This window comes from Nomascus leucogenys, chromosome 10 (genome assembly GCF_006542625.1).
Source record: "Nomascus leucogenys isolate Asia chromosome 10, Asia_NLE_v1, whole genome shotgun sequence".
In the NCBI taxonomy this organism is placed as follows: Eukaryota; Metazoa; Chordata; class Mammalia; order Primates; family Hylobatidae; genus Nomascus; species Nomascus leucogenys.
In genome coordinates, this window is record NC_044390.1 from 80,002,107 (window position 1) to 80,020,938 (window position 18,832).

The window sequence follows — 18,832 nt, forward strand, 5'->3', positions numbered from 1 at the left end:
CCTACACAAAGGGAGAGAGTGAGCCGGACAAGCATCTGCAAGAAGGCTTCCAGGCTGAGGGAAGAGCAAGTGGGAATGTGCTGGGGATGTTGAGGGAGCAGCAGGAAGGCCTTTGGGGCTGGGAATGAGGGCGTGAGAAGAGTGGCAGGAAAAGAGAAGGAGGCTGCAGGGAGCCAGCGTGTGCTAAGGGGTTTAGATTTTAGTCTAGGAGCAACAGGGAGCCATTGAAGACTCTTGAACAAAAGAGTGACATAACTGACTTGCTTTTTTGGGAAGAAGGGAAGGCCATAAAGTACACACATCTCAGGAGTTTAGCTTGATGGCTTTTGCAGATGTATATACCTGGTTAGTGGCCACCCAGATCAAGATATGGACTATCTTCACCCCATGGAGGCCTCCTCCTGCCCCTTCTGAATCAATAGCCTCCCCAAAGTAAGCAATTTATTTGCCCCGATTTCTGTCACCACCAAATAGCTTTGTCTTTTCTTAACTCTTGTGTCAATAGAATCAAACAGTGTGTTCTCTTTTGTTCCCGGCATCTTTCACTAAACATAACGTCTGTGGGTTCATCCATGGTGTTACGTGCACTGTATCAGAAGCTTGTCTGTCATTGCTCACCAGCATTCCACTGTACACATAAACCACAACGGCTTTATCTGCTCTCTGTTGATGGGCATTTGGATTGTTCCAGTGTTAAGCTATTATGAATAAAGCTGCTATAAACATTCTTGTACATGTCTTAGAACATAAGCACTTTTTTCTTGGGTGTATACCTGAGTATATTTCTCAGGTATATACCTGAGTAGAATTCCTGAGCCACAGAGCAGATGGACTTTTAGCTAACAGATACTGCCAAACAGTTTTCCAAAGTGGTGGCACCATTTTTTTCAGCTTTATTGAGATATAACTCACAGATAATATAATTCACCCATTTAAAGTGGACGATTCCATGACTTTCAGTATTCTCACAGAGTTGTGGATCCATCACCATAATCAACTTTAGAATATTTTCACTGTCCTTACAAAGAAACCCTGCACCCCCAGCACCTCCCCTAGGCTGGTCAACCACTAATCTCATTTCTATCTTTTATAGATTTTCCTATTCTGTATACTTTATATAGGTGGAATCTCAAAATATATGGGGTTTTGTGTCTGGCTTCTTTCACTTAGCATCATGTTTTCAAGGTTCACCTATGTCATAGCATATGTCAATACTTCATCTGTTTTTACGGCAGAACAATGCTACATGAATATATCACATTTTGTTGATCTGCTCATCAGTTGGTGAACACTGGGCTGTTTCTACTTTGTGGTTATTATGAATAATGAATGAAATGGGACATGGGTAGATGGAGAAAGACCAAGGAGTAGTCAATTGCATTAAGTCAGGCAGGGATAGTGGCAGTTTGGATCAGCATAGTAGCAATGCAGGCTGAAAGGAGTAGGCAGATCCTAAATCTATTTTAAAGATCGAGCCAATACCATTTTCTGATAGCTTAGATGTAGAGTATTTTTTTTTTCAAAAAAGGCAGGGACACGTGGACACAGGAAGGGGAACATCACACACCGGGGCCTATCCTGGGGTGGGGGGCCAGGGGAGGGAGAGCATTAGGAGAAATACCTAACGTAGATGATGGGTTGATGGGTGCAGCAAACCACCATGGCACATGTATACCTATGTAACAAACCTGCACGTTCTGCATATGTATCCCCGAACTTAAAGTATAATAAAAAAAGAAAAGAAAAAGAAAAAGAAAAAAAAAAAAAAAAAGGCAGGGATGACTGCACAACAACTAAGTCAGATGACTTGCTCAGTAGAAAGACCCCGGATTCGAGTTAAGAACTCTGGCCCACACACTGCTGGGGGTACGGCGGGCTTCCCTCAACATTCCCTCAACAGTGAATGGGAAGAGCTTGGATTTAGGTGAGGTGGTTCTTCCCTCTGGTGCATTTCTTGCCACGGGGTAGCTGTGACTTCCAGCAAGACACTTTCCCTCTTAGGGTCTCAGATTCCCCATCTGGAAAATGAAGAAACTGGATTTAGTTCTCTGACTTCTCTATCCCGCTGGGTGTGTGGCATAAAGCAGGGACTTGGGAACTAAGGAGTGGCTGAATGATGGGGTGATGTCCTCTCTGGATTGATGTTTTCCAGGAGCACTAGACATCTACCATGACTGACACCGTGTTCAGCAACAGTTCTAACCGTTGGATGTACCCCAGTGACCGGCCCCTTCAATCAAAGTAAGTTGCTGCATCTTCCTGGGAGTGGCTTGTTTTGAGTCGATGAGGTTTTGACAGTTCTACACTTGAAAAAAAAGAAGGAATGGCTTCCTTCCTTGAGGAAGGGGGAGAGGAACCTAGTGGGAGTTTAGTCATGAAAACATCTCCCCTAGTTTGACTATTTCACGAGGTTGGAAGAACAAGATTAAATCCTGAGTTTCATGCTCCATAGAATAGGTGGCCTGGTGGACTGGAGAGAGAACTGACCTGGTGGTCGGAACCAGACTTGGGTTCTAGTTCTGGATATGAGCTAATTTACTGTGTGATGACAGGCAGGCAAATATCTTCCCCTCTTGGGGCCCTAGTTCCCTCATCGGTCAAATAAGGAAGTTGCACTAGATCAGAGATTACAAACTGGCAGACTCTGACCTGCAGAAGTGTGTGTATGTTTTTTTCTTTTTTATATTTTGGGCCTGATCATGTAAAAATTGGGAGATTTCACATGAAAGTCCAGATTTCTGACACGTCTTCAAAATATCAGAAGACCTGACAACACTGGACCACAATTTTGCCAACTGTTCAGCAGAAGACAAGTAGCAGCTCATATGTTTAGACTGGCAAGAGCTCTGCAGTTTTCCACAGTCCCCATCATTCCTTGTTGGTCTCTAATACCTGGCCTACTTTGGACATTTCTGTTACCCACCCATCCCAGTTGGTGTCCGTGGAACAGATGACCTCTAAGTTTCCTTAACTGTGAACTTCTGTCGATCTTATGTTAGACAGTATTTTAGGGTCAGTTTAAGAGTTTAAATTCTAGGCAGGACAGTTGAGGATATGGTTATTTTTGTAAAAAGAATAAATGTCAGTGTGTAGTTGTTGTGGCTTGCCCAAAGAATGAAGAAAGGCTTTTTTTTTTCCTTGAGACAGGGTCTTGCTCCGTTGCCAGGCTGAAGCGTAGTGGTGCAATCATAACTCATTGCCTTGACCTCCTGGGCTCAAGCAATCCTCTTGTCTCAGGCTCCTGAGTAGCTTGGACTACAGGCCGGCACCACCACGCCTGGCTAACTTTAATTTCTTTTTGTAGAGCTAGGGTCTTGCTCTGTTGACAGGCTAGTCTCAAACTCCTGGGCTCAAGTGATCCTCCTGCCTTGGCCTCCCGAAGTGCTGGGATTACAGGTGTGAGCCACTACCCCCGGCCTACAAAGGCTTTTTAGCAAAGATTTTTCCTTATTGGAGAGCAGGGTTTCCCTAAACTTGGTCATTCGAGCACCACTTTCACAATTTTTACCTTATCTATGAAATAACATTTTTGTTATTTTCTCTTAATTGGCTACTTATAAAATGTAAACACTCTATTTAACAAGAGCTTTTTTTTATCACAAATGGATGTAAGTGGATAATTAGTTCATGCTTTCTATGAACAAAGGTAACCGTGAAGACAAATAATTAAAAAAACAATGTTATTACATTCTAGCTATAAACTGTAGCCTCACAGAGGCTCTGAGCCTGAGACTTGCTTCTCACTTAAAAAGGCAACTAGCAAGTGATAGAGAAGTGTTAAAGTCATATGAGCACTTTCTCCTTGAAGTACATAAGTTTGGAAAGGAGATTGAAATGAGAATGTCTTTCTTATTATTTCATATTGCCCTGTCATTTACTGTCTGATTAATTTTTCTTCTAATTTCTATTAAATAATCCTTTCTCATTTTCTTAAGTGTATTCTATAACTTTCTAAATACTTGGGTTGTATATTACCTCTTTAATATAAAACTTCCCTCTTTTCTAATATTAGTAATTATAAATGTGATACACAAAGTACCACATTCAAATGATCCCACAAGCTTCAACATATAGTATTTTCATTGTTTCTCATTTCTATGTATTTTAAAATTTCTCTTATGATTTCTACTTTACCCCAAGAGTGATTTAGAGGTATATTTAAAAATTTCTAGATGTTTGAGGATTCTTAATTTATTACTTTTTTTGTTGTTAATCTCAAATTTAATGGCATTTTAGTTGGAGAATATGGCCTATATGATACTTAGTCTTTGAAATGTGTTAAGATTTGGCTTATAACCAGATCTTAGGATATGCTCAACGAATACATAAGAAAAATGTGCATTCTATAATTATTGTTTGTAAGGTCACTCACATATCAAAACGAGATTATTAATTGTATTTATAACTTTTTTTTACATTTACTGCTTTTTAGTCTGCTTATATTATGTTGAAATCTCCTTCAATCACCATGGATCTGTCAATTTCTCCTTGTGGTTCTGTGAGATGGCTACAGGTTTAGAGTTGATCTATATTACTGAAAAATTGAACCTTTTATCATTATGTAATGTCTCTCTTTATCTCTAATAATGAATTTTTGTCCTAAACTCCCTTTTGTGATGTTAAAAAACAACATCAGCTTTCTTTAGCATTTTTTAATCCTTTTATTTTTAATCTTTTAGTCCTCTTACATTTCGGGTAAGAGAGTATAAAGGGTATTTTTAGCCAGATTTTGTTTCTTTTGTTGTTGTTTAATTCAGTGTGGTAATCTTTGTCTTTTAGGCCATGATTTTAATCTATTTACAGATACTGTAATTATCAGCAAACTCTTTCTGTAAAGGACCAAATAGTAAATATTTCAGGCTTTTCTGGTCATAAAGTCTCCATTGCAGCTACTCCACTTTCACTGTTCCATTGCAAAGTCAGCCATAGGCAATAAGCACATAAGTGAGCATGGCATTTTTTTTTTAAATAAAAACAGGCAGCTGACTATATTTGGCCTGTAGGCTATAGTTTGCTGATCCATTATATAGTTTAACTTTTCTACTCTCTTGCTGTTTTTGTCTCTCTTTTTCTATGCTTCTTTTGTTTCTCTCCTTGCCTTTTATTTTTATTAATTGGTTAATTGGGCTTGGGGGTTTACAAATTCCATTTTTCTTGTTATTGGTTTCAAAGTCATATGGTTCCTTCCTATGATATCCATGGCTATCCTTAAAGTGTTACCATTCATAACTAAGCATGTCTGGAGTTACTCACTGTCTCAACATCTTCCTCTAGACAACACAAGGTGCTTAAAACACTCTTACAAAATCTTAATTCCGACTCTCCTTATCTACATATGACTCTTCTCTAGTATCTTAGTTTAATCTTTTATTTAACTCCGTATATTAGACATTATTATTTTATACTGACTTTTTTTTTTTAATTTGTCTGTCTTCTAGTTTTTTGGTTCAATGTTCAAATCTTCCCGAATCTTGGTGCTTCTTGGGGCCACTTTGCTTCTTCCTGAAGTACAGCTTTTCATTTGGTAAAATTCTGTTGGTAAGCTCTCTCAGACTGTGTGTATCTTAAAACATCGATTTATCCCTTGTTCTTGAAGATTGCAGCACTCTAGGTGGACTTTGAAGGATTGGATGTGCTTTCAAGTGTCTGTTAAGCGTCTTAAGTCAACAAATTGCCCTTCCTCTGTAGATGGTTTTTCCCTCCACGTAAGCCCTTCTTTTTGATGTTCTGTAGTATGATGTGCTTAAGTGTGTATTTCTTATTGTTTTTTTCTGCTTGGTGCGTGTTATGCTTCCTGAAACAGTGGATTCTTGTTTTTCTGCATGAAAATTCTAGAAATTTTCTAGTTCTAGAAAATTCTCAGCATTATCTCTTGAAATATTTTTCTTTCTTCAATTCTCCCTATTTTCCCTATCTGGAATCTGATTAGATAAATATTAGACCTGCATGTTGCTTATTCTGTCTCTAACTTTTTTCTTTGAATTGGGGTCTTGCTCTGTCTGTTCTTTCCTCCATATTTTATATCTCTTTACCTCTCTGCTGTATTTTGGGTAATTTCTTCACGTCTTTCATCCTGGCTATACTCTGTCTTAGAGCATATTAATTTGCCATTAAACCACTCATTGCATTTTAGAATTTAGTGGTTACATATTTTATTTCTAAAAATTATTCATTCTTTTTAGTATCTTCCTGACCATTTTTAATCTCTTGCCTCTTGCTTGTTTTTAATCCACATTTTATTTCTTTAAATATTTCACATATAGTAACTTCACATTCTGTATCCAATAATTATACCTGAATCAGTGGCATGCTGGATACGTACCATAAAAGCTCATTAGAATGGATGTTAAATTTTCAGGAATGTTGTGAGCCAGTTAATAAACATGGCCATTATTAAAAATTAAGATATATATTAGCCAGGAACTGTGACTCACACCTATAATCCCAGCAATTTGGGAGGCCAAGGCAGGAGGATCACTTGAGGCCAGGAGTTTGAGACCAGCCTGGCCAACACAGTGAGACTCCATCTCTACAACAAATTTAAAAAATTAGCTGGACGTGGTGGTGCATGCCTGTGGTCTCAGCTACTCAGGACGCTGAAGCAGGAGAATTGCTTGAACCTACGAGTTCAAGGTTGCAGTGAGCTATGATTATGCCACCACACTCCAGCTTGGGTAACAGAGAGAGACCCTTTCTCTGAAATGAATAAATAAAGTTATACTTATAGTTAAATCATATTACACACAACGGTGATAAATACTCAAAGTTAAACATGTTTCAATTATTTCACTATCTTTTTTTTTTTTTTTTTTTTGAGACAGAGTCTTGCTCTTTTGCCTAGGCTGGAGTGCAGTGGCACAATCTCGGCTCACTGCAAACTTCACCTCCCAGGTTCAAGCGATTCTTTTGCCTCAGCCTCCAAACGGGGTTTCACCATGTTGGCCAGGCTGGTCTTGAACTCCTGACCTCAGGTGATCTGCCCACCTTGGCCTCCCAAAGTGCTGGGATTACAGGTGTGAGCCACTGCACCTGACTTGTTTTACTACATTTTGATATTCTCTGTTATTTATGTCTATTATGCCTGTAAGGTGGAAATACTATATAAAGGTATGCTGCTGTACCTTTCTTCCCAGCTCTTCGTTTAGTCACATCATGTTGGCATTTGAAATCAGCCTCCATAGGGCTCTTTCCCCAGAGAGTCAGTTGTTAAACATTTACCAGCACACCACTGCCTGAAGCCTCTGACCATGTAGGTCTGTTGTTTGTCTTTCCTGCAGATTTTCACTCATAATTACTTGCGCTTTGAATGCTCAGTCTGTGAGAATCCTAGGGACCTACCTTGGGAACATTTTTCTTCAGAGATATTTATACTTGCTTCTGCCGGGAGTGAGATGTTCTGGTCACCCAGAAACACTTTGGCTTCCTTCGAGGGTGCTGGCTGCATGTGAGGGTCTCCAATTCAGCTTCTGCACCCCGTCAGGAGCTCCACGTCAGCCCCTGGAATGTAATGTTGGTATTTGCATTGGTTTATTGCTCACAGCTCCCTGTTCTGGATTCAGTTTGCTGCATTCCCTTTTTTAAAAATTGCTTTATGGAGATATAATCATACCTTCAACAGTACACAGTTAGGGTAATTTAAAGCACAATTTGATAATTTTATATTTTTATTTTTTTTTAGAGACAGTGGCTCACTCTGTCGCATAGGCCGGAGTGCAATAGCACAACCATAGCTCACTGTAGCTTTGACTGCCCAGGCTCAAGCAATCCTCCCATCTTGGCTTCCTGAGAACCTGGGACTGTCGGTGCACATCAGTGCACCTGGATAAGTTTTTTTTAAATAGAGACGAGGTCTTGCTATGTTGCCCAGACTGGTTCCAAACTCCTGGCCTCCAGTGATCCTCCAGTCCTGGCCTCCCAAAATGGTGGAATTACTGGCATGAGCCACCATCAGCCATAAAAACATGTGTATACCCATGAAATCATCACAGTAATCAAGATAATGAACATATCCATCCATTGCCAAAACTTCCTTGTTACCCTTTACAGTTCCTCCTTCTTACCCCTCCCTCTCCCAACCCATCCCTAGGTCATCACTATTTAGCAATAAATTTGTTTGCATTTTCTGGAACTTCATATAAATGGAATCATCCAGTGTGTACCCTTTTTGCAACGGAGCTATCCGTCTTCTTTCACTCAGTGTAATTATTTTGAGATCCAGTCATATTGTTTTGTATATCAATAGTTTGTTTCTTTTAATTTCTGAATATTATTCCGTTATGTGAATATGCCACAGTTCATTTACTCATTCATCTGTTGATAGACCACAGGTTTGGGCTAGTACAAATAAAACTTTGGATAGACACATACTTTCATTTCCTTGGGGTAATTACCTAAGAGTGGAGTGTTTCAGTCACATGGTAGATGCCAGTTTAACTTTTAAGAAACTGTCAAACTGTTTTTCAAGTTTATTGTATCATATAAAATTTCTACCAGAAGTGGATGAGAGTTCCAGCTTCCCTACCACCTCAGCAGCACTTGGTATGATCAGTCTTTTTAATTTTAACCTTCTTGGTGTGTGTATGGTGGTATTTCATTGTGGTTTTAATTTGCACTTCCCTAATAATTAATGATGTTAGACATACTAATATAATTTTTTTCATTCATGTAACTTTTTGTTGACGTATCTTTTCAAATCTTTTGTCCATTTTTAAAATCAGGTAATTCATCTTCTTGTTATTAAGTTTTACAAGTTTCCTTATGTTATAGATAAAATCCCTTGTGGATATACATGTTGCAAATACTCTCTCCAAGTCTATTACTTGCCTTTCCTTTTCCATAACAGAGTCTTTTGAAGAGAAAAAGTTTTTAGTTTAATTAAATCTATTTGGTTTATTTGTTTAGAAAGGGAGAGGGATCTTGGAGAATTTCCTTACTTTCTAGAAATCCCAGAGCTGCATTTTTTAAAAAGTTTGCTTTAATTTTTCTAGGATCTAATTTTATATTGGTGAAGGGTCTTTCTGAATATTTAGTTCATCTATATACTCCAAAGCAAATGTCTCATGTCTGTTTACTACTTCTATCTAATACCTCCTCCAGTTCTACAAGTTTTACGGTTTTAAAGACACTATTGAACTCTGTTGGTTTCCTTTTCTCATAGGAAATTGCTAGTTTCCAAAGCCCTTTTCACGATGTCTTCTTGGAGCCAAACTTATTTTGCAGAGAATATTTCCTCAGCCAAAAAGTGTGTCTTTGTAAGATAAACAGTTGCCTGAAGGGTGGATGGGGTAAAATATTTATTTTATTTAAGAAATGTCAGTTAATTAAAATCCCATCCATCAGAGTTTACTTTAGTCGATATGAAGCCAAACAATTTGCCTTACAATTAAATTAAAATTATCCAAACAGTCTGGACGCCATTTCATTAAAGCGCTCCTGGGCTCCCATGAAACATCTTGGCATTCTGAATGCATCTGGCTGGCTTGATTGCTGCTGCCTCTTCTTCAGATATTAAAATTATTTTCCAATAAATGCTAATGGGTGAATTATAGTCATCACACATGCTATCTAGTCTGCTGCAGTGGTGGTGAACTAATGCAGACACTTATAATGTCTTTCTCCAGTAAATTAACAAATCTAGTCGTAATTAACTGCTGGCTAGCCAGATACACTTCCTGCTTTTGTTATTTTCAAATGTCTTTCTCTCTCACCCTCCTTAAATTTAATGATCACGTTTGAAACCAACAACAGGGGAATTTGAGAGAAATGAATGCGTCTGCTCCTTGCTTGGTTAGGGCAATGGTTCAGTTCTTCACGTTAAGAATACATGGGGCAAAATGCTGGTCTTTGACAGTTGATACTTCTATCTAGCGTTTAAGTCTGCAAGCCAGAGAGTGCCAGACATGGGAGGAGGAAACTGAGGCACAAAGAGACGACATGACCTGATTTTGGTTGCATGCCTCATAAACGGAGATGCTGGTCTCCAGTCTAGAGTGGAAGAACTTGCTTCCCCAAACTGGGGAACTTACAAGGTCTACTGTTTAGGGCCAATGGCTCTACCTAATGTGGTCCTTGTCCCCCAGTGTTTGAAATAACAGAAAGCAAGAATGATGATGGCCATTAGATCATTCAGTGTTTTCTTTTTAGTGCCCTCAAACCGTTATTCAAATACATACATGATCAGCTCAGTTAATTAATAAGCCAAACTGGCTGGTCAATTTAATCAAAGATGTGGATTTCATAACGCTATGTTGAAGCTGCCTTGTTTTAGACATGCTGAAATAAGGTAATAATGGCTGAAACAAAACGGAAGTAGGTCATCATAATTCAGACTACGTGAGTGTTGCATCCAGACAGTGTTGATATTGTTATGATTTCTTACCTAACTTTGTTCATTTTTTTCTTTCTCTCCTTTCTCTGCCTTCCTTCAGTGATAAAGAACAGTGAGTATTTTATAACACTTATTTATTTATTTTTTTTACAAACTGTATTTTCTCTCTTTCTCTGATCAAGGTGGCTTGCCCCTAAAGAGAGATGGTTAAAAAAGGAACTAGCACATTTTAAATATTTTTTTAAAAAGCTAAGTTAAAAAAACACCCACACCCATCTTAGGAAAAAATATTTATAAAATAAAAAAAACCTCATACCAAACGATAAAAGGATGGAAGATATTTCTTAGCCCTCAATTCTTATTAGTGATTTGTAGGACTTCAGCAAGTTTATTGGCCACTCAGTGCCCTTGTTTCTGCAGCATTTTGCTGAAGAACACTGTTCTGCGATAAGGAAAATGTTAACTCTAATAACTGCTACCATGAATAAAAGATGATGATGAGCAGGGCAGGGCTCTGGATTGTTATGTGCTGTACATTCGGTCTTTGTCGCCTCATCAGAGGTTATCCTGATTTCCCAGCAAAACACCTTTGACGCAGAGGCTCTATCTTTTCTCACAATTTTTGTGTTTTTAATTGGATTCATTTCCTAAATATGCATGACAGATTGGATGACGGGTCCAATAAATGAGCAGCCAGACTGTAAAGCAGCCCCATCTTCAGTTGCATGCACACATTCAGAAACTATGGAAAGTCATTTTTACCTCCCTCCCCGCCATCATGGGACTCTGGGACTCACGGTCCCTGTGGCCTGGGACACAGCCCTTCACCTCCTTGAGCCTTGGTTATCTTGTTTGTAAAATAGGCACAATAACCCTGCCCCTCCCTCCTCACTGGCTGGTGGTGGTATCAAATGAGATGTTTGCAGGAAAGCGTTATCAACTGTAAAGCTTAACCAAACAAAGTTAGATGAAGGTGTGAATTACAGCCTTGCCTTACCCTTATGTTTATATAGAGGAATCTTGCACAACTTTTTCAGCTTTTTTGGACCCAAATAACATTATCAGGCCCAGAATGCTCTAAAGATTTAGTTAACACAGCTAATACTTAGCCAGGAGACCCAGGAAAATTCTTCTCCCTGCCCTGTGCCTCAGTTTCTCCATCTGTCAGGTGGGAGCTTTGAACAAGCTGCCTTGTAAAGACTATTTGAATGCTCTACAAGCTCTGTTGTTGGCTGGCAAGACCTTGGACAGACAAGATCTGCTTTCTATGAAATCATGAATATATTATTCAGACATGCTGGAGAGAGATGCTGAGTCATTGTCAGATTACAAATATGAACATCACAAGAGAGAAGTTCATGACTCCAAAAGGTCTCAAGGCTCTTAGAGGCTTCATGAGTGCTGCAGGTTGAAAGGTAGCATGTTCATTCTCTTCCCCTCTATCCTTCATCCCCAGGCTCCTCCCCTCCTTCCCTCCTTCCCTTCCTCCCTCCCTTCCTCTATTAATAAACACTTACCCCAAGTACCTACTAAATACCAAGCACCATGCCAAGCACCAGGGACACAGTTAGCCAAGTATAAAATATGTCTAGTGGAGTCTACAGACAAATAAAGGGCCAGTCACCAACAAATACACTCCAGTATGTGCAGAGCTATAATCATAGAATCACAGTGGACTGTGGAGCACAAAGACAGTCACGTAGCTCAGACCCGAGGGTGATGATGGAGAGCTTCCTGGAAGAAGTGATGTGTAAGCTGAGACCAGGAGAGGGAGGAGCACTATGTGGAGCAGACAGAGGAGCTCCCAGTGGGGGACACGGCATCTGCCAAGCCCAACTGTGAGAGAGAACATGGAATTTTATAAGAACAGAATGGAATTCAGTCTGGCTAAAAAGACTAACAGGAGCCCCAGGTCCCGTTGGCATTCTGAGGATGTGGGGGACCCACAGCATCCCTTCTGCACTCCCATTAGTCTGGTTGGGGTAAATTTCATCCAAAGGGGCCTTTATGCCAGCTGGGCACGGGCAAAACGTTCTGTGGTGTGGCTGCCCCTCCTTTTCTTCAGGATTCATTAAAATCCCATTCACTGTGCTATAAAGAGACTTCCTGCAGACACCTGCCCATGTTGGCCTCCAAGGGGAAGGGAGGGGGAGAAGAAGAAAGAAAAGAAAAAGGATTAATTTTCTGCACACCTCTGCTGTTGAATGCTTCAGAGCCTTCATGCCCTGACAGCATTTCCATCATCCCACTCCTTCAGGGAGCTATAATTTATTAATAGAGACATCTGGCGAGTATTTATTATGTGACTATTGTGTGCATGCAATGAAGAATCAAGGTGGGAGGCAGGAAAGATATGGGAGGCTGCCCTTTGCAGTATTTCAGGGGGAAACATCTACGAGGGGCTTCCACCTGGAGTCTGGGTTAATTTCCTTTTGTCTCGGGGTCCGCTGACGCTGGCCTTGGTGGATGGCTTCATTCTGACCCCTCATGGTGCACCAGAGCAGGTGCCTTCAGGTAGCAGATGAAGCACGTCGAGAAGGCCGGTTTCTCAAGTCCTGGACCATCCTCTCTCCAGTCATGATTCTCGGCAATTCCCTTTCTCCTTATGAGTCTCAGGCATCTGGGAAAATGAGCAGGTTACCTACAGTTGTCTTTAGACTTTTTCTTAGCAGTGAAAGTCTTTCTTTGAATAATACTTTATTCAGAAGCTAAATATTTGAGACAGATAAGAGTGGAGCTGGATAAAGACCTTTAGTGGCTGAAAGCATTAAAAATATCATGGTAAACATTATACAACTGGACTTTAACATAATGCTAAACTGTAAAATAAGTGTAGGAAGTTTAACAAGTTTCACTCTTTTTTTTTTTGCCATGGTGAATAATGTATCAGTTAGATTTCGCTGTGTAACAAACCATCTTAAAACTCAGCGACTTAGAACAGTTACTTGTTCTCAGGGATCTGGGCTTGGTGAGTGGCTCTGTGGACTTTGGCTAGGCTCATTTATGCATTAAAGGGTTGGCTGATCTAAGATGACAGTGGCTGGAATGATACATTCTTTTCCACATGCCTCACCTTCCAACAGGATATCCTGGGTTTTCTCATGGTGATGGCAGGATACAAGAGTAAACAGAAACACACAAGGCCTTTGGAGGCATTGCCTCTGGACTAGTGCAACATCACTCCCCTGCGTTTTATTTCCCACAGCAAGTCCTAAGTCTGGGCTAGATTTAAGGAGTAGGAAAATAGACTCTAGAGCCAGACGTGGTGGCTCATGCCCAGAATCCCAGCACTTTGGGAGGCCAAGGCAGGCAGATCACTTGAGGTCAGGAATTCGAGACCAGCCTGGCCAACATGGTGAAATCCTATCTCTACTAAAAACACAAAACACTACCTGGGTGTGGTGGTGCATGCCTGTAGTCCCAGCTACTTAGGAGGCTGACACAGGAGAATTGCTTGAACCCAGGAGGTGGAGGTTGCAGTGAGCCAAGATTGTGCCACTGCACTCCAGCCTGGGCAACCGAGTGAGACACCATCTCAAAAAAAAAAAAAGAAAGAAAGAAAGAAAAGAAAAGAAAATAGACCCTGACTCTTTGGTGATCAATTTCAAATTCACATGGCATAGGGCGTGGATACAGAGAAGAGTGAAATATTAGGGACATCCTTACAATAAACCATATTTCATGCTCTTACTAAAATATTAGATATTAATTTTTTCCCCAATGTTTGTCTCTTTTTTTCTTCCTAAATTTTTAAATTTTTTTGACATAAAATAGTTTACATATTTTTGGGGTACATGTGATATTTTGGTATCTATATACAATGTAGAATAGTCAAATCAGGGTAATTGAAATACACGTCACCTCAAACATTTATCATTTATTTGTGTTGAGAACATTTTAATGCTAATCTAGTTATTTTGAAACATACAATAAATTATTGTTAACTATAGTCATCCTATTCATTGTGCTGCCAAATATTAGATCTTATTCCTTCTATCTACGAGTATTTTTGTACCCTTAACCATCCCGACTTTATTCCTTCCTCCCCTGGAAATGCAAAGTCTCAAGCCCCACCGCAGGCCTTCTGAACCCAAATTTCTGCAAAAGGCCCAGAAATCTGCATTCTGGCTGGCTCACCAGGTGAATCTTGGGCGTGCTAAAGTTTGAGAAGCGATGAGCTCTATCACAGGCTGGCCCTCTGCACTGCCCAGAGGCTTGTATAGGTTCAGACCAGTACCCAGATGGGGTTTACATTATCTTTTCCCAGTAAAGGTGTTTAGGTTCTAGAGTGGGCAGTAAAATGCCTTCTAAAATAATAATAGGTGTATTTTGGGTAGGGGCATACAACCAATTCCCCCCTTCCACCTCAAAGGCAGCTCTGAGCATTTCTTCCTGCAGCCAGGACATGGCACATTGCTCTTTGCAGATTAGCCAGTGGTAGACAGGCCCTAGAGAGCCCCCAAATTCTTCATCATCTGGGGGAAATGTGCTTGTTTTCATTCCCGTTCACATCACACATACCATCAACATTTTAAGCCAGTGATGGGCTCTTGGTGTCTCTATACTTTACATTCCCCTAATTAGACCAATCTACTCTGATCCTCAGAACGAAGCCCTGTTAAACTTGGTGTGGTGATGCACACGTCTAGTCCCAGTTACTTGGAAGGCTGAGGTGGGAGGATTGCTTAAGCCCAGAAGCTCAAATCCAGCATGGGCAACATAACAAGACCTTGTCTCTTAAAAAAAAAAAAAAAAAAAAAAGCCTCACTGGAAAAAATATACAAACAAAAAAGATATTTGGAACCAACAGTCAGAAGTTCCTGAGATTCATGCTTCCTCTAAACTCAAGAGCCACGGATAATTAAGATGAGGGGGGCAGGGGGTCTGGAAGAGTTGACTATGGCCTGGGAGATAGAACGTGAGATTGGACCATCTGGCTGCCTTTTAGAAGGGCAGGATAGCATGGTGGTTCGGAGCACAAGACATCCCTCCTGGAGTCGGCTTTGCTGCTTCAAGCTGTGTGGCCTTAGGCAAGTGATTAACCTCTCTGAACCTTGGTATACTCGAGAGGAGAATAATGTTTACCTCATAAGATATTGCAAAAATTAAACAACACAGTAAACGTAAACCCTATGACATTAATATTATTATTAACTGCATTTGACAGATGGAGATTAGAGTCCAGAGAGGTAAAATACTTTCCCCAAAGTCACACAGTGCCAGGGTTTGAATGCAGATTGATCTGAATCTAAAGCTCAAGGTTTTTGTTTTTTGTTTTTTTTGTCCGTTGCATCCTAATATCTCAGTAGATTCCGGGCTGGGGTTAGTGTATGCAGATGAGAAAGGAAATCTGGGAGCTGCAGGAAGGATTGGTCCAGGTTTCTGAAAGCTCATTTTCTCCAGCATTCATTCCTGCCACTTAAAGTCATCTAGGTTAGTTGGTCTCTCTCTCCTTCTCTCTCTCTCTCTCTGTCCGTCTGTCTCCCTGTCTCTGTCTCTCCTGAATAGCTAAATCAACTAGGCTCATGTTTGTGCAGATGGGCAAGGAATTGATTTGGACACTGCTACTACCATGGCTTTAAGGTGTCAAAGAGGTTCCTGATTTCAAATGCCAGTCAGTGATCCAGGCTGCACGTTTTGTTTCATTCCACTGGGTTCTTCCCACCCCTGGGTCAGTGACTCATTGTCTTCCCTACTCTTCCCTATCAAAACATTCTATTCATTCATTCTTTCTTTCATTCAGATTCAGTGCCCACTATATGTGCAGTGCTATTAGGTAATTTTTCACTGAATTGCCACTGTGGCAAGGATTTGAGACACAGTTTCATACCAAAAATATTTAATAAGAAGAAAAAGAAAACACAAGTTCACCTTTTTGGAGCATTTACCAAGTCCTAGGATCTACACTAAACACTTTATATACATGGTCTAGTTGACCCTCATATGAGCTTGATGAGCTCATTAGTAAGTATTCCCTTTACTAGATGAGGGAACTAAGGCTCAGAGATGTAACCTGTTCCTAAGGTTGCACATCCAGGCAGGGCAGTGCCAGAAAAGGAATCAGAGCTATATGACCCCAAAGCCTACTCCTGCGTCCCCCTCTCTTAGGTTACTGTATCTTCATAGCAGCCAGGGCTGTCATTGTAGGCAGCCACCAGTTCTGCTTAGGTTGAAGGGCTACTCTGCCAGCAGCTAGCTAATGAGTTACTGTGAAAAATGCCAGCACTCACCTGGAGAGGCAGTCCCACGAAACTGTGGAGCACATCTCAGTTTGCTTGCAAAGTTCCTGGTGCAATTCATCCCTCACTAGAAAGTTAGGGCATCCTGGTAGATTAAGAGGATGGTCACAATAGCAAGGGCTGCTGTTTCCTGGGCACTTGGCATGCACTTTCATATTTAATCTTCCCAAGGGCCCTGTGATGCATGCCCTATTAACATTCTCAATTAACAGACCAGGAAACTGAGGTGCAGAGCAGAGCAGAGGCCCAGCACATACTGCCAAGAAGTGTCAGACCCAGGCTTCCACTCATTAACTCTGCCAAGTCAACAAGGGCTCAAATTGGCACATAGTAGGCCCTCTGGGTATTTTCTGGATCGGATACAATTCTCTAACTTGTCCAAGGGGAGCAATACTTTGGTCTCCGGCTTCGGTCTTTAACAAGATCCCAAAACTGGACACAGAGCTGCCATCCTGTGTCCAGAAGCCCTTGGCAAGGATCGTATCCCAAGGACCGATTCTTGAGGCCCTCGTGCCCACATTGCCTCTCGACTCAGGAAGACCTAGACAAGCCCATTCCATCCCCAGAGAGCAAAAGCTTTGGTCTGAAAAACTGGTCTTGTTTCTGTCTGTTTGCTTCTGGAATTAAAACATGAAAATCCACAGGAGGCTTGCAGGTTCCCACTGAGACCAATCGGCGACATTTTGAAACACGATGAGCTGTTTGTCAACTACGTGTTCTGGAGCAGAGGATGGGGGAAGGGTTTGGAAAGGTGCCAGCAGCCTCCAGCAGGGCTGCTCATCTGCAGTCTGCAGATGGAGGCAATTATCCTAGGCAGGGCCTCTCGGGGACCCCCAGCCCTGCTTATGTCTCTGGAGCCATGTGTGTTCAGATGCTTGCATTTCCTGTGCACAATAACACCGGCAATGGTGTGGTGGTGGGGTGTGGGCCATTGACTTCAGGTCAGGCTGGCTCCTGACCAGATTGTAAGCTGCAGGAATGTGTCCTTGGAGGGTCTTCACTGGGGACTAGACCTAGAATCTCACATGTGTTCGGTTTTGGTCACTGAGCTGCTTTGTAACGGCAGGAAATAAATAAAGGGGGATCAGCAGAGAAATCCAGGAAGAGACGTGGCGGCAAAGAAGGGAGAATAGGGGAAGGTGAAGTGTCCATTTCCATGGAAAACTGATGAGACTTGGGAGTGGCTGAATTCCGTTATGACTGAGGCTCTTTGGGAAGGGTAGGTGATCTTCATTATACAGGAGTCCACTGTATCCTTTAAAAGTAATGGGAAGAAACAGCAGGCTGAGGGATATTGGCACACCAAATGGAAGATCTTCCCAACAGCATGGTACAGACTCTGCATAAAGAGAGTGAGGCCTCCATCACAGGGGGCATTCAAGCAAGGATGGAAGGATATCTGCCAGGAATGCCACAGCAGGCAGACTTTAAAGTGATCCCCACCTCTTGGTGTTCATGCCTTCGTGTAATGCCCTGACCCTGAGTGTAGGCAGGACCTGAGCCTTGCTTCTAGGCTATAGAATACAGCAAAGGGGATGAGCTGTCACTCTTGGGATCACATTATGTTATATAAGACTCTGTCTTGGGTGACAGGAGCTAGAGATGCTCCTTGTGTACTTGATGAAGGAAGTGGTCCACAGGATGGGATCAGAGAGGTCCACATGATTAGGAAATGTAGGCAGCCTCTAGTAGCTGGGGTAGGGACTCCCTCAACAGCCAACAAAAGGCCATGGCCCTCAGTCATACAGCTGCAAGCAAATTAATTCTGCCAATGACACAAATTTGCTTAGAAGCTAATTCTTCCCCTATCAAGCCTCCAGATGAGAACATGGCCCAGCCCATACCTTGATTGCAGCCTTGTGAAATCCTGAGCAGAGGACCCAGTTAAGCCAAGCCCAGACTCCTGACCCCTAGAAACTGTGAGAAAATAAATGTGTGTTAGTTTAAGCCCCCACATTTGTAAGAATGTGTCATGCAGCAATAGAACATGAATCCAGACACTGTGGGGAGGGTGCTACCAGTCTGTCTCTATCCTCCTGCCGGACTGGGTTTCCTAGTTATCTGATAACAAATCATCTCAAAAAAGTGGCTTAAAATTAGAGAAACCATTGATTTTTCCTCACAGTTTCTGTGAGTAGGAATAGGAGGGTGCCAGGGAAGCCCTGGTGCAAGGTCACTCAAGCAGCTGCAGACATGTCACCTGGGGCAGCAGTTATCTGAAGGCTTCATAGGGGATCGAGGAGCCGCTCATGTAGCTGGCAGTTTG

At 41.4% G+C, this 18,832-nt stretch overlaps 1 protein-coding gene across 4 annotated transcripts in view; it reads left to right on the forward strand.

Moving 5' to 3' along the window:
- Window positions 1–18,832, forward strand: part of RPH3A (rabphilin 3A) — a 322,955-nt gene that overhangs the window by 247,248 nt on the left and 56,875 nt on the right. For all 4 annotated transcript variants that reach the window (XM_030821441.1, XM_030821440.1, XM_030821442.1 and 1 more), the window contains exons 3-4: window positions 2,153–2,241; window positions 10,428–10,439. In XM_030821441.1, the coding sequence (XP_030677301.1) occupies window positions 2,171–2,241; window positions 10,428–10,439 (83 nt within the window). In that variant the 5' untranslated portion in view covers window positions 2,153–2,170. The remainder of the gene's footprint in view (window positions 1–2,152; window positions 2,242–10,427; window positions 10,440–18,832) is intronic.